The sequence below is a fragment of the Macrosteles quadrilineatus genome, unplaced genomic scaffold (assembly GCF_028750875.1).
Source record: "Macrosteles quadrilineatus isolate MER2022 unplaced genomic scaffold, UCM_ALF_1.0 Scaffold_3__2_contigs__length_128488019, whole genome shotgun sequence".
Lineage (NCBI taxonomy): Eukaryota > Metazoa > Arthropoda > Insecta > Hemiptera > Cicadellidae > Macrosteles > Macrosteles quadrilineatus.
The window spans coordinates 111,046,199-111,068,039 of record NW_026542596.1 but is presented as its reverse complement, the minus strand read 5'-3'; the positions used below and the strand labels follow the sequence as shown (position 1 = coordinate 111,068,039).

The 21,841-nt window shown below is 33.5% G+C and overlaps 2 protein-coding genes across 6 annotated transcripts in view; both read right to left on the bottom strand.

Moving 5' to 3' along the window:
* Window positions 1–4,890: 4,890 nt before the first annotated feature.
* Window positions 4,891–7,327, bottom strand: LOC128989467 (uncharacterized). The gene is made up of 2 exons (XM_054411361.1): window positions 7,313–7,327; window positions 4,891–5,391 (listed from the first exon to the last, which is right to left on the bottom strand). The coding sequence occupies exons 1-2, from the start codon at window positions 7,325–7,327 to the stop codon at window positions 4,891–4,893; spliced, it is 516 nt and encodes a 171-aa protein (XP_054267336.1).
* Window positions 7,328–18,434: 11,107 nt separating this feature from the next.
* LOC128990684 (bestrophin-4) overlaps window positions 18,435–21,841 on the bottom strand; it is a 53,019-nt gene continuing 49,612 nt past the window's right edge. For 4 of the 5 annotated variants that reach the window (XM_054413198.1, XM_054413197.1, XM_054413196.1 and 1 more), the window contains 2 exons: window positions 21,004–21,235; window positions 18,435–20,024 (listed from right to left, as the gene is read on the bottom strand). In XM_054413198.1, the coding sequence (XP_054269173.1) occupies window positions 19,309–20,024; window positions 21,004–21,235 (948 nt within the window). In that variant the 3' untranslated portion in view covers window positions 18,435–19,308. The remainder of the gene's footprint in view (window positions 20,025–21,003; window positions 21,236–21,841) is intronic. The other variant, XM_054413199.1, reaches the window with a different exon arrangement.

The following is a 21,841-nucleotide window of genomic DNA, read 5'->3' as shown; positions in this document are numbered from 1 at the left end:
CGCATAAATAGTGTTAACGACACGAGTAGAAAATTTAAGGTAGGTACGCACCTTCTATTACATAACAAGTTTAGATGTACACTACTAGGAAACAAAACAATAGTAGTTTTCATTACTAGACTGGAAAGTGACTCATTGCGGGGAGAGATGGCATTTTCGCGCGAGGCGAAGCCGAGCGCTGGAAACGCCATCGTGCCCCGCAATGACACTTTCGAGGCGAGTATTGAACATTATTTTTCATTACGATACCGAAAACTTATAAAAACATGAAAATTTTCGTTTATTTAACTTAGTATTAAGAGAAAAAACCGAACTAATGAAAAAAAACTCAACTCTGAATTATTAATAAGTGCACGGAAAAAACTCATAACGCTAACTTTCCGTGTGTATGTACCTCGACATAAGCACGGAAACTTAACGTTATGAGTTTTTTCCGTGCACTTATTAATAATTGCATGGCCAATAGTTTGAGGAAAAACAGACTATTTTGGGTAAAAAAAAGTATCTTTATTAAATTAACTACAGAACAAGCTGATGAATAAACAAATAAAGAAAGAGACCTTTGATGATTACATAGGATCAACACGCTGATAAATCTTTATTAATGAAAATGAAAATGTATGTTAAAGTCGCAGTTTTGATTTTCACTTATGTTTAACATTTTTTTTGGTAGCTTTAGGTTTTTTCTCATTTCTGCAACATTGACTTCCGAGTGTGTTCCATCAACTTTATTATTTTCTTGAATGAAATTGCGATTTTGCACAGTATCTTCTTCTGATGAAATTACATCGTCGATTGTAAAATATTGTTTTGAAACCAGATTCACCTCTTCATCATTGTTAGAAATGTTATTGAGTGGCAGTGAATCCAAAGAGGAATTGTTGTAATTTGAAATTGAATTAGTAATGTCTCTGATTGGAAGTAAATTCAAAGAGGAATTGTTTTGATTTGAGATTGAAGTACTTGGTTTTGAAAAAAGTTTTTTAGACACATCAATTTTTCTATTTATGGACTCCTCAATGTAACCTTCAGCAACGGTTGCACTTTTCCAGCCTCCGTGCCTCTTGAGTGTGAGTAAATCCGCTCCCCCTTCCACCAGCATTGACGCGGATGTGCGTCGAATAGCATGACCTGTGTAGGATTCAGGCTGTTCTAGCTTAAGGTACTGGGCGACCTTTTTGGGAACATCCGAAATCATATGACTCCCGACATGTTGTGCTACGCACTTGCCTTGCCTGAAGCCAACAAAAAGTCTAGGGCTCGTCATTTTTGATGGGCGTAAAGACAAATATTTACGTACTAGCTGGCAGGGTTGATACGTACATTCATCGTCTGTAATGATGAAACTTCTGCTAGCATGTGTTTTACCATCTCTCAATGTAACCTTAATGAAACTGCCATAATCTTTTACGTCATTTATGCTAAGGCGTAATAGATCATCTCGCCTAAGGGCTCCAAAAATGCCAAACGTCAAAATTACTTTACTTAACAACCATTCTTTGTCGGGAGCGTTGATCATGAACTGAGAAATTTGATCAGATGTAAAAACATTCGCTTTTTTAGGTTTGAAACCAACAGACTTTTTCTTTAAAAATGCAACTGTTTTTGGAAATTTTAAATTTCCAAGATTTTCTTTTACTTTTAAGACATTTTTAACCATTGAATACTTGCTCCACAAGGTGCTAGGTTTCATAGTTTTCGACAGTTCTGACATATAGACTAGAAGTATGTCATCATTAACCTGGCTAGGTTTAATGTTTTCTTTTTGACACCAAGTACAAAGCTTATCGTATTCATTTTCGTATCTTAAACGCGACACATCAGGCAATAATTCGTTTGTTACACTTACCGCTCTGTTCATCAAAGTTTCAGGAATATTATCCATATTAGTACACATAGTTCAAAGAATCTATCTCAACAAACATAACCTAACTGACAATGTCAATATATAAGCGAGGAATGTGTTTTCAACAACAATACAATCAGCTGATCTGACTGCACCGCAAAATCCCATAGCGGTTACTTTCCGTGCAGTACATACGCACGGAAAGTTAACGTTATGTAACTTTTCCGTGCAGTAGCGGGAATTACCTATTTTCTTATCTCATTTTACGTTTAGAAAGTGTACTTTCGTGTGTAGAGTAATGAAAAAGGAATAATGACTTTTTAGAGTTTTCAAAATAATATTTGCATTTTAGATTTTCAGCAAAATTATAACAAGTAAATATTTATCGAAACTCAATGAAATCGTCGTTATTGAACCTATTTAAGGACTACAGTGTCACTAAAAACGTATAAACTTACTTAAGGTTTTAACAACCATTTTGACTTACAAGTTTTACTTTTTTTATGAAGATAAAGTAATATCAACCATTCGAATAATGAAATAAACATTCTTATGGAAAAACATTTTTAATTACAGTTTTTATAAATTATTATAGTTAATGTTGTTCCCAGAGAGGTCTTCACAGATGCAGATAGTTATTTTAAACTCATAATTTGTAACTAAAAACGATGTAATTAAAATATCATTAACTCGAAACATAAATTTTAACTAGTTAGAAGAAATTTGTATTACGCTTCTAGTCAGATGTCTAATAAATGTCAATCTGTGTCTATGATATTAACGACATAAAAAAATTAATGTTAAAGCATTAAGTCTCCTAAACAAAATAATCACAAACCTTGACCACTAAGGCGATACAACAAACGAACTGGACAACAGCAGCGATAAATAGGGTATAAACTGGCGATAGCAGGTAAAGTATTGGCAATACCATCAGTGTTACTGTACATTAGATGCCCAACTGCTTTCGTCTGAGAGAATGGGAAGAAGCAAAGCTGGTACCTTGAGTGAAGGTTACAACTTAGATTAGATATGGTCCCTTGTGAACCTTATACAGGGTGATTGATATAAGTGTGCCAGCCGTTTTATTCGAAAACCATAAGAGATATCAAAAAAAGTTAAATGGTAAGTGCCTTGGATTTTTTATTTAAAAAATTATAGTAAAAGTCAAAAAAATTATTTTAGCCGCCATTTTTCCAATATGGCCGCCAACTTTGATTTTTCTTATGGAACACCTTGTATTTCATGATGTATTCTGGTAGAAAATGTAATTTTAAGACGATTTTATTCTTGCAATTTTTTTCATAAACCTAACCGTTTCAAAGATAATAATGGTTTAAGTTGTGAAATTTTGAATGGTTTAAGAATAAAACAGCTGGCATGTTTGCTTAGGCCTTTATCGAAACTCTTTCTCATGCAGAAATTTCAAAACTTTAATCATTATTATCTTTGAAACGGTTAGGTTTATGAAAAAAATTACAAGAATAAAATCGTCTTAAAATTACATTTTCTACCAGAATACATCATAAAATGCAGGGTGTTCCTTAAGAAAAATCAAAGTTGGCGGCCATATTGGATAAATGGCGGCTAAAATAATTTGTTTGACTTGACTACCATTTTTTAAATAAAAAATCCAAGGCACTTACCATTTAACTTTTTTTAATATCTTTCATAGTTTTCGAATAAAACGGCTGGCACACTTATATCAATCACCCTAGTAGATCAGCAGACAATTTTATGGTTACCTTATTTTGTTTATGTATAGGACATTTGTATATTTACTATTGCAATATTGTTGTGTTTCATTAAAATAATTGTTACCAAATAAAATCATTTATTTATAATGCATTGCCTTTCCTATGGTGTAGTAACCAATAAGTAAAGTATGTATTTTTGTAAAATCTTCTCTACAAGAGCAAACATTTAAAAAAAAAACATTAGCACACTCAAACGTCACCAACATGAAAAAGTCGAGAAATTTTTTCAGATTTTACAACAAATAAGTCTACCAGAAATCCAACGTCAATTGTTCCAAAGAGTTAGGTTTTTTACAACCTTGGGTGATTTTTTTACCAGGAATACTCATAACATTTCAGTTAAGTTTTATATTTTATAAAGCTTTATTGAAAAAATATAAATAATATCAACACGACTGAAGGTAGAAACAACATGTCCATTTACAATACCTGAAACAAAACATGAAGGTTAGGAAAAATATACAACAATTTGTGAACATTATAATAACTATGTTATAACAATTTTGGTACACCAAATCTGATTTATAATAGAAAGTCTTTCATGTCCTTAGAATTGACTACAAAGATAATAGGATTTAATCTAAACTGCATGTATTATCATTGACTATTGAATCAATAGTCTAAGGTAGGCTATTTAAAATAATAAATCAGCAGGCTCACCTGGTTGAGTGAAAATGTCTAGTACAAACAATTTTGAGAAACTACTCTGTTGCAAAACGTTCTAATCACTTGAGGAAGTTTAATATAGACCGACAGCAGTGCTGCGGTTAGCATAAGTTCTGGTGTACACCGGCAGGAGTGCCACGTAGCTACGTAGCTCGTGCACCGTAACTACACGGCACTCCTAGCGGTGGACGCCAGAATTTATGCTGACCACAGCACTGCAGTCAGTCTATATATTTAATTATATTGTCTGTTTGATTGTAGGCTACACAGTAGTCACATTTATATATTTTGCATAAGTTCAAGTCTATCTCGAAAATACTTTGGTACATCCTCTAATTGCATTTCTTGTAACATTTATGTAAACGTAGACTCTAGAGTAGTATATTGTAAATCAATTGTAGTACTTTCAGAGAATATATGTATCAAAGTTTATGTAATTACCGTACCGGTACGTATGTTTTAATTTATTTTCATTTAGATGTAGTAAAACTTAGAAACCATGATAATTTACGAGAGTCAATTCATTAAGAACGAACAAATACAGAATTTAAAATATATGTATTTAGAACACAATTACAGTATTGGTATGTTTTAATGAATAATATCTAATAATTTACCATATCAAAAACTTGGTAGGCCATAGGTTGAAGCTGGAACGGGTGGAGGGGGAGCATAAGCTATTGGAGCAGGAGCGTAAACTGGTGGTGGTGGGGGAGCGTATACTGGTGGAGGGGGAGCGTAGACTGGTGGTGGTGGGGGAGCATAAATTGGTGGTGGTGGGGGAGCATACACTGGTGGAGGGGGTGCATAAACTGGTGGAGGGGGTGCGTAAACTGGTGGAGGGGGTGGAGGAGGTGGTGGTGGTGGAGGAGGTGGAGGAGGTGGAGGAGGAGGTGGGGGAGCGTAAGGAGCAGAAGGTCCAAACGCAGGACCAGCTGGGGCCGCAAAAGGTGTAGCCAACAGTGATGACGGAGGTGGGTTGGGGTTGAACTCGATGGCCTGTATGGGTGCTGGAGCTGCTGCGAAGGAGTTGGCAGAGGCGAAGGAGCTTTCCCCCGCTGGGGGTGCGTAGGGCGCCTGAGCTAGACACCCTGCCACCAGTAGGCAACTCACCAGCACCACCTACAAGGAAACACTTCTTTTAGTATGCAACTTAAATGGCGTTGAATAACTTGGCCATACGAGAGAAGGGGGCTAGAGAGAATGTGTATATGCGATTTGAATTCGTTGTGGTGTTTGGTATTTACAGTTATAGTATTATAGTTAGCCCTGACACACTTTTTACCCACCACTCTTGTAATAGTCTGACTTCATCATTTTCTCCCTGCAGCATTTGTGTAAAATTAATTTCAGCACGCCTACCAAATTTAAACTGCTACCTTGGCATACACTATCGTTCTATGCAATAGTTTCTGGAACCTCGGTGATTAAATCGGTCATGTGACTCTAAAAAGCTTTCTAGACAATGCTGCGTTACCGGTAACTTAAGTATTAACTGAAGAGAGAAAGTCAAACCGCTCTAAGCAAAGTCAAACATGAAGGTCAACAGACATTGACTCCTAAATACAAAGGACTGAAGTGCAGAAAGGATGTTCACCGTCACCTGCCAATCTATCTCACTACAGGATTCTTCATTGAGTAATAACCGTTGGACCAAGCTTTGAAAAATTCCAATATTTAAAGAGCAAAGTCAAGTAAAACATGTTCAAAATAATCACTAGTGTTCCCATTGAACATTTACAAACATTTACTACAATTATACAATCAAGTTCTTTCAAGTATTTAATTACGATTTTCCAATAAAAAACAACATTGTTTTCGATTATATATTCTTATATTTCTATGGCCCTGATGGGTTCTGTAATTATTAAAATCACTTTGAAGATTCCCAGGAGTTCTGGAAAGTTTTCATACTATACCTTGACATTTGACATAGTAAACTTTTCTCTCTCGTTAACAGCACTCTTGTAGATGAGTGTACATTAAAATTGTATAGTTACTGCAATAAATAATACTCGAAAACTAATCTTTTAAATAAAAAACACAAAGGCTATGTTTGTAAGATATGTCGTTGCATTAAGCTGTGCTGACCAGACTAGAGTATTTGGCCAAATTAGGAAAACAAGCTCAAAATTATGAGAGTTTAGTTAAATTAGCAAAGTCCAAATTTTAAATAAAATATACATAGTGCGAAAACTTAAGAGTTTAAAGGAGTAAAGTTGAAGTTAAGTTTGTTTATATGAGTTATAAAGAAAAGTGTTAAAAGTATTTGAGTAGGTGTCCAATATCTATCTATCTATCTATACTATTATAAAGAAGAGGTGGTGTTATTTTTTCGAGCTTGATTGGAAAATACTATTGTTTTATAACCAAAAATTAAACCCAATGAATACGTTGAGAAGCATCATAAGTTAAACATTCTCCAGAGACTTGTTATCTTCTTTTCTTTTAAGCTTTAATAATTAATTGCTACGATCAAAACTTATAATTTACTACTTTTCCCATAACAAGATTCAGTGGACCATAAATAATAGAGGAAGATTTACTTAATCCAACATTATCTCAATCAAAAAAAGCTCCAGTTTTGAGGAAGTAGGGAACTTTACTTTGAATATCGAAAATCAATAGCAGTATACACTTACCATAAAAATATAATACCTACAAAAAATACAAGTGGTAAAATATTTTTTTATCAAATTAATTCAACGTTATGTTCAACATTATCATATTAAATGAAACATCTCAAGACCACTCATATTTAGGACTAATGTTTCTGGAATCAGAATTGTTGACTCGTCCAATTAATTTCATTGATTTATCCAATTATTGAAACACTTGATATTAAAATAAAAAATTAATTATAATCGTTGATAAACAAAATTATTATTTTAACAATTATTTGTTTTATAAATAATTTTATTAAAATAATAATTACGGTATTTATGTAATGATAGTAATTAATATTCTTTTAAAAGGCTTGTACTTCTACTTTTGAGTTAATTTAAAATCTTTAAAACAATTTAATTGACCTAAATTGACCTACCTTGTTAGAGTCCATGCTGTGTATTGTGGTGCTAGAAGGTCTGACTGACGTTTTATACCCTCTAGTCACAAACAACCCTCTCTGGCCTTGTGCTGTTAGTCAGCTGTAACAGGTGACTCACTGATAAACAGCTGATTTCGTTTGTTGTACAACTGTGTGATCCTGAAGGGTAAACAATCCCACGATCCGTTTCTCTTGTATGATTATCTGGATGTTGTGATGAATCAGGTGTTTATCTAGATGAATGAAAGTTTTGGTTCTGAGGTTATTTTACTCGTATGGCGAGAAAAGTTTGAGTTCTTGTAAATTTTGATTATATTCTCTAATTATAAACATTAAATGTAGGCTACGTATTATTGTAGTATCATTAATTACCATGGTGGAAGAAAAATACATAGGTGCGCTATTCCCGTCATATGCTGACGTCACCCAGATTGCAAAGCAAAAAAAAAAAAATCAGCTGATTGTATTGCCATATACGTATATTTGTTTTGATTTGATTGTTATTGTTTTTTTATAATTTTTCTTAATGGCAAAATTGTGTTTGCAATCTGAGTGACGTCAGCATATGACGGGAATAGTACACCTATGTATTTTCTTTCCACCATGATTTATTATCAAACCATCAATTGATCACCGAGTAACTTTGTTAAATCTTTTGTAATACTGTATGTCAGGTAAAGTTAGGCTACTGTATTTTTTTTATGTTCATCTAAATCTTTCCACTGCCACTCAGCTTATTGAGCCAAATCAAGGAGAGTTTTGAATAAATTTACCTATTCTGATGGGTGTTGTGTTGATTGTAAAGGAAACATAATCTTTGTAATACTAGCTCTTTATGCAGCAGATTTCAAGAACTTTACTAAAGGTATTTATTTCAGAAAATGGGGAAAGACTAGTAAAAGTTGTTGATCACTTACCCAAATACTACAAATCGTTTTAAGTGATTTGTTACAAGGATTTGTTGTCAAATTTAGCTTGGGAATACCAAAAAGCAAAATTTGCTAGAACAACAAAGAGCAAATATTTATATGTTTTCATCGATAGCACAATTACCTTTACGAAACACAATCTGCATTTGCTTCTTAGCCTGCTAAGAAACGGTTTTCATTCCCACTAAACAATTGTAGAAGTGAAAAAACGGCTCTCGTATGCCATTATTGAGGTACAATGAAAAATATACATCAAACAAGTAAAACTATTTAGGAAAATCGAACACAAAACATATGATGTTTGATATATACTTTGACTTTCATGTGGTCTGATGGTTAACACGATTTTTTTTTGTTGCGTTAAACCATTGACTAGAAGACATCCCATCTATATGGATCAGCTGTCGCCAATTTTTTACTAAAAAGAACGTAGTTGTGAGCCAGTCAGAGATTGCGCTAGTATCTAAAACTCTATTTTGTACCTTATTTTTTGTTACTGACATAGTTGCTGGGCCACAACAGTTGATATAGCTCATAATAAGTCATTCCATTAGTTTGACTTGGTAAAAACCATCGTGTAATCGGCAGAAATCAGTAATTTAGATCAGCGCAATCTGTAGGTGGCTCACATCAACTAAGACAAATTTGATTAAAAACCTGGCTACAACTTTAACATGGGGATGGAATGTCTAGTTGTTGTATTAATAGGTTAAACATACAATTTCGGAATGCTAAAGCAAAAAGTAAACTTTAAAAAACACCACACTCACATCCAACTACTTTATAACTATTCTTTCTGATTAATATTGCAGTAGGGTTTTTCTACAATGAAATTTCCTTATCAAAACATCAACTTTTTGTGTGATACCCTCTTTTTGTAATTTTTTATATTTTTTGTTTTGAACTCAAATATTAAATTTTGAGAGTTATAGCCAGCTCTCAACTATATCTTTGGTTCAAAATAAAATACCTTTATTTTCGTATATCTTACTTAATTATCTTTACTAATATGAAACTACCTACGTTCTTCTGTGGTCCATTTCATTCAATCTAATTTTAAAACTATTCTTAAAAAAAAATTAAAATTTTAACATTTGCCAGACATTATTTATTTAATTGCTTAAACAGCAGATTTCAACTAATCTCAACTATCAAATACAAAACATTTGTGTACCCACTAAACGACCTAATGGGCTGCCAGATTCTAAGGTCAAAACACTAAACCACCACTTAAACTAATTAAGGCGAAACTTTATTTTAAAATTAAGTATAGGAAAATATTTTACTTCAAAGATCAAATTAGATGTCAATGCTGGCTGAGCTGTTGTTATTGGGTCAAGATCAGAAAGTTTTCCAAAATGACTTCTTAGTGGATTTTGAATATGGATATATGGAATATTTCCATATAAAGCAAACTACAACAGTTATTCTCAATGAGAATAAAATGGACATTTTAAATTCACATTTCTTTTATACAATAAGGCTTCAATATACAAAAATATATTTTTTTTACTCTACAAAATAATTTAGAAAGAAATTGAAAAATTCTATGCTTTTGGGTCCAAAACGGGGAAACCCTATTTTTATCCCATAAAATCCCCCATAAACCCCCGTTTCCATGGTCCGGTCAAGTTGGTTCGTGAACTTGTTCGAATAAATGTAGTTTTACCCGTTTAAAAACATTTTCATCAAAATCAGATCATTTTTACTCTAGTTATCACGCTAACGGTCACTTTTTTATATTAATATATATTTTATATTTTATACGGTCTCTGGGGACCTAAAAATGAAAAATTATATCGGTCCCGGGTCCAGGTCTTACCATGAGACCTACCGTAATACCTTATTCCCTACATGGGAAATTCGTTAAAACACATTTTTACTTCCCTGTAGCAGCAAATATAAGTGTTACCTATACAAATATATGTGTGTGCCTAAGTTTACCTAGTTAGCTAAACTTAGTCATGCTTCAGTAAATATTTTTACTTCACACTACACTATTTTGTCGAACTTCCCACGCAAGGATGTAGTCCAGAAAACAGCTGTTTGCCGCCAGCTTAATCAAATGGGGTTTCATTACGTACTACTGTACTGCAATGAGTTTTTACCAGACACTAACCAGTTGATTATACTGTATTTGACAATGAGTGGTTATAAACATAATCATAAACGACTAGTGATTGTTAGTCCTAAAGTTGGTGGTATAGTCCCGCACGGGCTTAATATTTTATAAACTAAATCAATAAGATTTGGTACATCAACACCACACCTAAAAATCTACTTTTTCAAGGAACTATGAAATTTCTGTCATATCATGGAGACGTCCCGCAAGGAGTCAGAAGGAAATCTTAAAATGGAGCATAGGTCAATATGCTACCCCCATGAGGAGTAAGCGTATAATATCAATGCAAATTATCTTTAAACAACTGTCATTATTGGCTCGGTTGTCCGTTTGAGTTCATATTTGTGGCATTATGTTCTGCTAGTAAAGACCTTTAATTTGATGTGCATGCCAACCTATGCTTCTATTTAAGATTTCCTTCTGACTCCTTGCGGGACGTCCCCATGATATGACAGAAAATTGACAGTTCCTTCAAAAAAGTAGATTTTTAGGTGTGGTGTTGATGTACCAAATCTTATTGATAAATCTGTTGTCGTTTAGAAAATATTAAGCCCGTGCGGGACTTAATATACACCCTGTATAAGGATTTATACAGATCTATTAGTATGGCGAAATAGTATATTTCGTACCTAGGGCCGAAAATGAGGTTTTGCCGGCTCGAGATAGTTTTTAAGTTCGAGACGAAGTCGAGAACTTAAATCGATCGAGAGCTGCAAAACCATTTCGGTCCGTGGTACGAACGCTATTTTTCACCACACTATACCCTATTACCACTATTCACCACTATAATAATGCACACTGATAGTCACAACTTTAAGGTTATGTGAAAAAATAATTTGAGGTATCAGCCAAATTAAAAATAAATTGTTGCTAGGCAACGGTGACAATAACACAATTCTATTGCAATGCTATGGATTTTGATTGTGTATTTAAAATGCATTCATGTTTTAAGTAAGTAAGCGGACAGCTGATTTTGCGGCCCCGGCCTGTAAAAACCTGCTCGGTCCCCAAATTACGATGACAGCTGGCATGGCCAGCAAAACGTAACTTTTAGCCACCAATTAACGTATGTAATACAGCCAAAAACAGCATAGTGTGGTGAAAACTATCGTACGTCACTCGTCCAAAGTGTTTACCGGACTCGTATGGTTATCCCGTGCTCGACTTCGTCTCGCCCCGGTAAACACCTATTTTCAGAACTAGTAACGTAATACTATTACTGGCAGAGTATTTGATCAATTCACTGTATCATTTTTCTCATAACCACAGCAGATCATGTAGAAAGTGTTGTAGGTAAACTGGCATTTCACGTTTCGGGCTCTGAACGCTGAGCACCAACTTCCCACTTACATCGTCTTGTTTGTAGCTATTGTTGAACTTGTCCGTTTGTTCAGACAACTTCTTACACTCTTGTGTTTGTTCTGAGTTTCTTCACAAAATAAGACAACTTCTATTTCTACTTACAACCCGTTGTTAGAACGACTTTTGCTTTGGTCTGAATTGGAAGGTAAATACGAAACCGAGTTGAAATAGGTGCTTTAAATAATTAAAAGTTATTGATGGTGAGTCATTGGATTTGATGATAATTTTATTGATAGCATAATTTAGGTCATACCTTTGAATTTTAATAAACACATTCCATTTCCATGTTGAAGTTGTCGCCAGTTTTCAAGTCAAAATGGACGTATATGAAGTGAGCCACCCACTGATGTAAATTACTTCTGTAAAATACTCAGTCTTTTTAACCAAATCAAATCATCATTTTCACGAAATTTTCTAATCTCGTTCCACGAGACGAGATTCTATTTTGGTCGAGATTTTACTGAAACGAGAAAAAAAACGCCTACAGAAAGTTAATGCAGTACCCGCAATACAGGAGCGTGTTGATGTTGCGTTTTCCTTGCGAAGGCGTTATTATTTAATTCTTAATAATTCTTTACATGGAAATATTGCTTTAATTGTTTTATAATTTTTTTGACATAGCAAATTAATGATGAGAAGTTTTATCAGTGTAAGCCGTTTGAGACATGTTTTACTACTGTAAACATAGCCAAAATAAGTCACTCCAAAATCATTCTAAAAATAACACAAGACTGAAAATTTTGGTACTTGACAGGCTGATTTTTTAGTTTTTATAAATTTGGTATTTTTCAAAGTTGAACTATATACTAACTGATATCTCCATGTTTCCTATGCCGAAGAGTTGTTTTTAATAAGTTAGGCCTTATTAATATTTGTTTTTTTTATGATTTATTTTTATTATTTTTTTATGATACATTTCACACTATGGTATCTTTTATGTCACTTCAACTATATCTCAGAAGCAAAAAATAAGGTAGAAAATAGGACTTTAGATATTACTGCAATCTGTAAGTAGGTCATAAACAATGTTCTTTTTTATAAAGAATCTGTGACCCCTGGTCCATATAGATGGGATGTCTACTACAGTATCCAAAATAACTACTACTACTTTAGTTGAAGTTTACAATAATCTTAGTTAGGACCAACATATACTAAAATTAGATAACAAAATTGCAGTGGGTAGATGTTCTTAGAAAAATTTCTTTTCATCTCTCCTTACCGAAAGCCGAAAGTAACTATTTTCGATAACAGCTGATATGAAAGAAAGTAGATGTTTTCCAAGATGTAATAATTTAGAGCTAGGGAAAACAATAAGCTGATTCTGATTTTCCTCAATTAGTTCTGCATTTATCCACTATGCGCTAGTGTTTTGTTAGGTTTGTTTTAATGAATAAATCAGCTGTTTTTATTGTTGCTCAATATAAATCTATACAGAAACAAGCATTATTTTGTTTTGCTGTGGTTTTAGCATATTGCATGTTTGATATTGTTTCAAGTATGTCTAACATTACTGATGATTTGATGAAAACTGCTTCAGAGGTAACTCACCTTCCACCAGATAAATCACGAGAATAAGAAGGGGAATACAGAAAACATACAAACTGGTACAAATTACAATACAAAATGTTAAGTCAATTAAAGTAAGTGACGAAGTATTTATTGATATATGTATCTAAAAAAAATTTAAAATTATGAAACCATATATTTACGCTGTGAAGTGTACGCTTGTGAATATACTCATGAGTATACTTACACACTACTACCTGTTCAGGGATATAGTGGAATATAACCCCGATATTTTTAGAATGGTACCAGCCCCTAGAAAGCAGTATTAGAAAAGAAAAAATATTTTATTGTTTTATCTCTTCTTTACATCTAAATTGTTCCAGAACTCATATAGTATGTTTAGAAGATGTTATGATTCCAATAGGAATTACCTAAATGCTATTAAGAGCCTAAAGTACGTCAGTGCCACTCAAGAACTGTAGAATTTGTAGATGGCCATACATTTCGAGAGTGGAAATGACTGTGCTCGTAATACACACAATATTTTTCCAACCACCATAATTTTTAACTTATCATAACACACAGATTAACTTTTTAGTTGCATATTAAGTGTCATTTAGGCTATGTTTGTTTTTTAGGTTATGTTGTTTGCTTACCGGATGTTGAGATTACTAGATTATTTACAAAATATGTAATTTATTTTAGAACCAGACAAAATGCAGATGTCAGATTGTACAGTAAAAAATCTTTCACATTCCTGTTATTTCACTCCAAAAATTTATAAAATGTACGCTAAAAACAATTTATAGTTTTGAATATATTTTTTTTTTGTTTTTAGATTTTTGATTAATATATCTGGTTATCTAAATGATAAATGATTACTTGGGGTATTATAAACCAAGTAGATTTAGGACCAATTCATGTCTTCCATCATCTGGCGGGGTTCGGCACTTGAGGGAACCATTCCAGCATTGGACTAAGTGAGGAAAGAAACGTATAAAACTATCCTCAAAACCAATATGTTGGTTGGTCTATGATAGTACTAGGTACGTTTTTTAAGTAAGGGCCGTTTTTAAATTTCTTCGTTCCAGCACTGCGATTGGCATTTTTGACATTTGCGCTGTGTATGTGCATCTATTGGTAAGACATAGCCGGAAATTCGAGAAAAATCGGCCGTGTTTACATCCGGTTTCAAGCATTCAAAATGTTGCCGCCAATTGAGACTGCCGCCGACTGTGAAGTGCGCGCTGTAATTAGATTTTTAAGAGCTTAAACTTAAAGCTTGAATTTCCGGCTATGTCTTACCAATAGATGCACATACACAGCGCAAATGTCAAAAATGCCAATCGCAGTGCTGGAACGAAGAAATTTAAAAACGGCCCTTACTTAAAAAACGTACCTAGTATTTCCAGCTAAGGGCTAAGAAACAGTACCTCTATACTGTCCCCAGCTGGAATTAAAACTGACTGAACTATTGCTGAGGTTCAAAGTTTATTCTGTGTACACTACAATTAAATTATGTATCATTAAAAAAATGAAAACAATTAATAATAAACAGCACCTTTAATTTTAAAATAATTTACAAATGATCTCTTTCATAACAAGACTGATCAATTCTAAGACTACATCACATAAGCTCACTCGTCTTCGACGACACAATTAGAATACTTAATTGAAAATTACTTCATTCATCCACAGCTATCTGTATATTACAGTACATGACAGACACCCTGGCAATTTTTCTAAAGCTAAAATTTTACCAAAGTACCTAGGATAACAATGAAGAAAGATACATATACATTGTTTGTAGATCTGGTATAAGTTAAAAATAGGTTAATTGTTTAGTTTAAAATAAGATTAAAATTGGAAATGCTAAATTTTGATTGGTTTTTGCATTCTCATTGGCCAGAGAATGGGTCAAATATCCAAAGTAGACATTTTATTTCCTTATTACGGTTTTTGAAAGTTTTATAAATGACTCAACAATAAAAGATCATAGTTTAATTGAACCACTGAAATGCATTTAAATACTTTGATAGTTCTAAAGGCTAACCTTTTAAGTATTAAAATTTCAAATCAAGATTTTTAATGTTCTTATCAACTATTATAGGATAAGACACTAAAATAGAATTTCAATAGCACATTTAGAGAGTATCATTTGACAATTTGTATTTTTTTTTAGAAATTAACAACTATACTTGGTTCATTATAATGGGGTGTCTATTGAAGTATACAAAGTCAATGATAGGAGTGTATTGGTTAGTACCGGTAAATAAAACATAGGGGAATAATCAGCTGATAAGGTACCGTATAAATTCTAAGTATGAACCAACTGTTTACCACCCAAGACAAATGGTTCAAGTAATTTTAAATTAAAACCTAATTCTCTTTAAAACACAATTTAGGTTTTGACAAATTAATTGCATGGCACTGAATAAAGTTATTCTAGGTAACTGTATATTCAATCACAAGTTTCACAATTTGCATAACTTATTTACAAAACATAAGTTAACACATATAGTATATATTATGTCTTTAAATCTCTCAAATTCTAAAAAAAGAGAGCAATAGATACGCTATAGTCTCCCGCAGCGTTGGTTTGTGGCAACGTCACACTGGCGTCTATTGCCTAGGCAATAACAGAAGAAATATATTTTGTTTCAAACTTGTAAACATAAAGATTGTGCAGTCGCTTCATTATAAATTATAGCAACAGCTGTTTCGATTGTCGGGGACACCATTTTTACCACTTTGTCTTGCCGTGGCCTTGTATTAGATAGCTATAGAAACACTCTACTTCAAGGCATTTTAACATTAGTTTTGACTGAAATGCAAATAATAAACAAAATCTAAATTGATTAATCATTTCCATTCTGTATACCGGGTCAAAATACAAATGATAAAAACAGTAGCGTTATATAAAATATATCTATTACAGTTTGTACCACGAGTGAATAACCAGCTTACGCATGTTTAGGAACATTGAGTCACCTGAGCATAGAGCACTTTGTCCAATCGCCTCACCAGGAGTATAGATATCGTTTCAATATAGTTAAAATGATTGTACTGACTACTCAATTGCTTATTGCACAGCTTACATCATTAAGAAATAAATTTAACGTAGCCTGCCAGCTGTTCCGCTGTTTGCCCGCTCATGCGCACTAGCATCTTTTACTACTGCGCATCTTTTTGTTGGGTTTTTCACTCGCAAAACAAACTGTACTATGTATTTTAATGTTATTAAAGTTAGCAAGAACAATTGGTAAATAATACATGCAGTTTACAAAATACCAATTTTAACACTTGTATTAAAATAAACTCTCCTTCATTTCCAAACAAAGTGGAAACAACTATCACAGTTACACATAGGGCCACACATAAGGCCTCTCTTTTACAGCTGAATAAATATTACATTGAATGTAAAGAGGAAACACCTATTTGAGTTCAAATTCCACTACTTCTACAATAACTTTAGTATTACAAATCTAAACTTCTTAAAGTTTAATTGCTGAATATGTACATCAATAACTACTTTTGTCTAGATAGATACATTACGAAGAAGTAAACATCCCATTTAAAAGTTTAGAATAAATAAGAATGTCAATTATTGTCAATCTGTCAATTGTTAAATTGTGGAACTGAAAGTGGACAGTGTGCTATAGTTTGCTTTTTTACACCAATTTTATAATCATGTCACTCTGAAAAGATATTAGATATTATTGTAAACTAAAGTCCTGTATAATCTTTCTATAAGAGACTCACAAAATTATGTTAGCTTTGAGTAAAAAATATATAAAAACTGCTGCATATGGTTGATACAGATGGAATGTCTACTTCAAGATTTAAATTCAACGCTCTTACTAAGTTAGTTGAGGCCAGAAAAATCACACATGATTTTGCACAAAAATAATTAAAAAGATTAAGAATTAAAGTTTGTTTACAACATTTGAATGGTTTGAGGGGAAGTAGCTTCTGATTTCCCCACCACTTTTTTCTTAACGTTACTGCTGATTGACTGGTTGAGCTTAATTATATATCTGCTTGGTTTTATATATTTTCAGCTGTTTAAAAGGTAGGGTGAGGTGGAGGGGATGGAATTACTTCCCCTACAACCGCCTAAATTTTTTGAACGGAGTATAGTGCACTACGGTAGACTCCCTCTTATCCAGACCCCTCGGGACCGAGGCCAGTCCGGATAACGCTTTTCCCGGTTAAACCGATGTCCCCAAAAACTTGTCAAAACGGACCATTTGAATGCATACTGTATAAGCCAATAATGATTACGAATTTAGAAACGTGATCACTGGTCTCAAATCTTTCCCACAGAACAATCGTTCCAGTACCGCCCACTTCCTGCCAATCTAGTCCGGTTAAACCGATGTGCTGATAAAAATTGTCTGGTTAAAGAGATGTCATTTCCGCCAAGTGCAGTCCGTCCGGTTCAACCGATGTTCGGTTAAAAGGTGTCCAGATAAGAGGGAGTCTACTATACAACAATATAAAGGTGTTCTGATTTGCCAAACATTTGATTAATATTAACAATTACCAAATGTTTTTTTTTTTCTAAATAACAATGAAAGTCAAAGAATATGTCTACTCCTCCAAACAATTTCAAAACTTGGAAAAACCTATGTTTGAAAGACGTTTATAGAAACACTGTTTATGTTTTGCCAAAAATTTTCATCTGTGTATAAATAAATTTAAAAAAATACCATTTACATACAATTGAAACCAAATTATTTGGTTTCAATTTTGTAATTGAAGTTAATTAAAGCTGAATGTGTTGTAGTAAACTCTGGTCTCCAATAAGCTTAAATACTTAAAGCAGCTTTAAACTTTCTTATATACAAAACATGTGTTAAGTTTAAGTACAAGACAATTAATTTACACTACTTACAAAAGGAGAGTATTTGTGTAAAAATAATCAAATATACATTCAAACACTTTCCATGTTTAAAATATTGCTGATTCAGTAGTCTTGATAAAATTATAAATACTTTTTTTTATTGATAATATGTATTAGAAAAGTAAATAATAATATAAGTATCTAAACATCAGGCATTGAATTATTGTAAATGAATACAAATTAAGGGAAAATGACTATCTAAAATGTATAAAGCTACCAAAATTAACAAACATTCAATACAATTAAAACAATACTTGTTCAAATATTAGTATGTCTTTACATTTTGCTCAAATTTCATTAAAAATTGTATAAACATTTTGCTGTTAATGTGATAAATAACACAAATTAGTCAAAACAAATAAATTGAAATTATTAACTAATAGTTATTTATGGTAGGATTATTGGATGGTACTGTATTATTATGTCATTATGTAATTACAATTTTAGTGTTCTAATCTATACAAACAGAAGAATTGTAAAAGATCTGTTTCTTTAAAACAATTTTATCTGGCAAAATCTTTGTTACTGACCTTCTATACATCACTGACAAATAAATTAACAATTAATTAACTAAATATACTTAACCTAAACATGTAAATTATGTTCTTTTAATACTGATAATTCTCTTAAATAACAAAGTTATCTTCATTTATAATATGTATAGGTTTTGAACGGAGTATACATATGAGGCATTACATAAATGTATAATAAAATGTAAAATAAAAATAAAAGATTTTAAGAATGATTTGTAAGTTACAACTGCAATAATTAATTCAGGATTATTCCAAAATTTATTATTTAGAACCAATATGTTTGATTTCCAGTTTTCGTGTAAAAACAGAAGTTATTTTTACTGTAGTAACCATTTTAAAATAGATTGTTAAATTTGAATGGGTATCAACTATTACAACTGTTAATATGATTTTCTAAAGTAAACTTCCTTTATCTGGGACATTTTTTAAATGATAATAATATACTCAGGAATCAACTGAATCACAAATAAAATATTTATATAAAAGAAATTTGTACTATGTAGCACCGGCGTACACTTTCTTTCTAGCACTTAAAATATAATTAGTTTACAATCATACCACTTAAGGAGCTAATTGTTTAAATCAATCACCGAGTAGAATTATTTACTAGAGGAATGTTGCAATCCATTTTAACATCAAGACTCCCCTTTTTCACTGTATACGCTACTCCTCGGTGAGCGAACTGGTCCCGTTCTCGACGAGTCGATCATGTTCACCAGCAAAGACTCGTTCTCTTCAGCTTGATCACCATCCCCTGCTCCAGGCTGAGCACTGACCGACCGAGCGTACAAGATCCTCTCTTGTCGTCTCGCCCGCTTCAACTTCGTAAACTCATCCTCGGAGGAGTCAGTATTTGACCCAATACTGATGGTGTCCATGGCGAGGTCGTGACCGATACTTCCGCTGCCCAAGCCAGAGCTATTATCGTTGCCGAAGCCCGGGGCGCTTTTCATCGACAGCATATCAGGAAAGGTAGCTGTAGAGCGAGCAGGGGACAGAGACGAGGTGGGAGGAATAGCCGAAGTGTTGGGAGCAGAGTGGGAGAAGTATGTGGACGTCTGTCGCCCCGGAGGTATAGGCAGAGGGTCAGAAGGAGTGGGGGGACCAACAGACGGTGGTGAGAGTGAGGTGGGGAAGATGTCCTGCATTGTGGGGCGTTGCTCCGGAGGTTTGTTTGCCATAGATGTGATAGTCTGTTGTTCGTCCACCTCCTCAATGACTTGGTCTGCGATGCGGTCGGAGATCCTGACACTGCCCCCGGCCGTGTACTTGGCCGTGGCGAGACTGTCAGAGCTGCGGCTGGATGGTAGACGGGTGACACTTCCTCCTATGTTCATGGGTCCTCCTCCGACTGCAATGAAAATATAACAAAGTTTTGATCATGTTAGCATTTAAATTACTTTTAAAGAATTTACTAAACTAATTCAATTTTTATAGTATTAAGAGTTCAACACCAACATCAACTATTTTGATCTGCACACTCCTAACATTGGAAATGAAAACTTAAAAACAGTATTCATACTTTATTTCTTCTGTTAGTTAAAGATTGTTCTTCAAATCACAATTTTTCACTAAACAGTATAGCTCAGAGATGGTATGGGTTGATAGGCCAGATATTGCCTATTACTGTCTTATTACTGTACTAGTCAAAACTGGCAAACACAACATTTTCAATAGAAAAAGGTGAAAGTGCCTGCTTAAAGTAACCAAAAGTAGCAGTTATCAGTTTGTTTTGGCACAAAATTGATGGCATTTTTAGACTGTGTGACATTACTTCACTAAACTGCTGAATACCATCACTTTTAAAAACCTAAAAGCTACATTGATGTACACACACATATAAGCACGTGAAGTTATTAGATAACAATAGAAATGTCCTGACTGTTTTTGCAAGTTCACTAATGCCAGGGCGTATCTTGCAAAATCAGCAGATATTTTATGTCTGAATGAATAATTTGTCTTACACGAGACAAATGGGAAAAATTATTATCTTTATCATTTTTAACTAATAGTCTTCAGCAGGAGATTATGTTAATGAAAATGTCATTGACACCCAAAGAATAGTGCCAATTCAGGAGCTGAAATTTTGAAAATAAAATGTTTGTACTACCATTAACAGGTATTAGCAAAGTTTTTAAAATATGTATATTTATGCAAATCCTGAGGCTATAATCAGATAATTTCAGATAATTTCAAAATGAACGAGACATGTTTCAAACATTATTTTTGTTAGCAATGGATGAAGTTACTAGCCCATAACCACACACCACAACCACATAAACCCTCAACCACTCCAACTATATAACGTGTTATGATGATCTCCGCATTACCGTTACCGTCAACAGTAGCCGCAGGGGTAGTGTCTCTAGAGAACAGTCGCTTGAGTACACTGGTGACACTGCCCACCCTGTGTAGACTGCCCCCCGTGCTGCCCATGAACTGGGTGTTGACGCTGGTAGTGGAGCCCCCGCTGTACGTGCGAGGCCGTTCACCACTGATGCTCATGCGACTGCCGCTGCGCTTCGCAAGGAAGTGGATACCACTCTGTGCGTCTTCACTCATCTAGCGACAGTGTGCGACATGCGTGAGGAGTGGGGGAAACATGTGTAAAGTATAGGTGAAGTATGTGACACAAAACATACAGTAGTAAAGAATGATCCAAAACAATGCAATGCTAATATATTTACTTTTATCCACAAATCCTTGTGTTATTCCAACAATTCTAGACTGATTTAAGTCACACACAACGTTTTTTAATTTATCAATAAATGCTTATTGAATTATTCAAATAATTGTTTAGCAAAAGTAATAGATAAATGTACTGTTTGAAAAGAGGCAACTTAAAATTGAAACCAAAATGCAATACATTGATTGTTTCATTAAAAAAATATATATATTTAAGTTCTAAACTCAAAAATTTAGAAAATTTTAATCCTATTTGACGGCAATTGATCAAAATTAGGACTGGAATATTGTAATGGTATTAAAATTGCCGAAAAGTGTGTATAGTAACTAATATTCCAGGATTGTTGTAAAATCAAAAGTCCTAATGTATAAAATCTCAATGATTCCTGAAAACTGAGTACAACCGGTTCCATAGGTTTTAAGAATCGGAATCTTAAGCATTTCACCCTACTCCACTGGGGTATTGAAATAAATTAAGGCAGT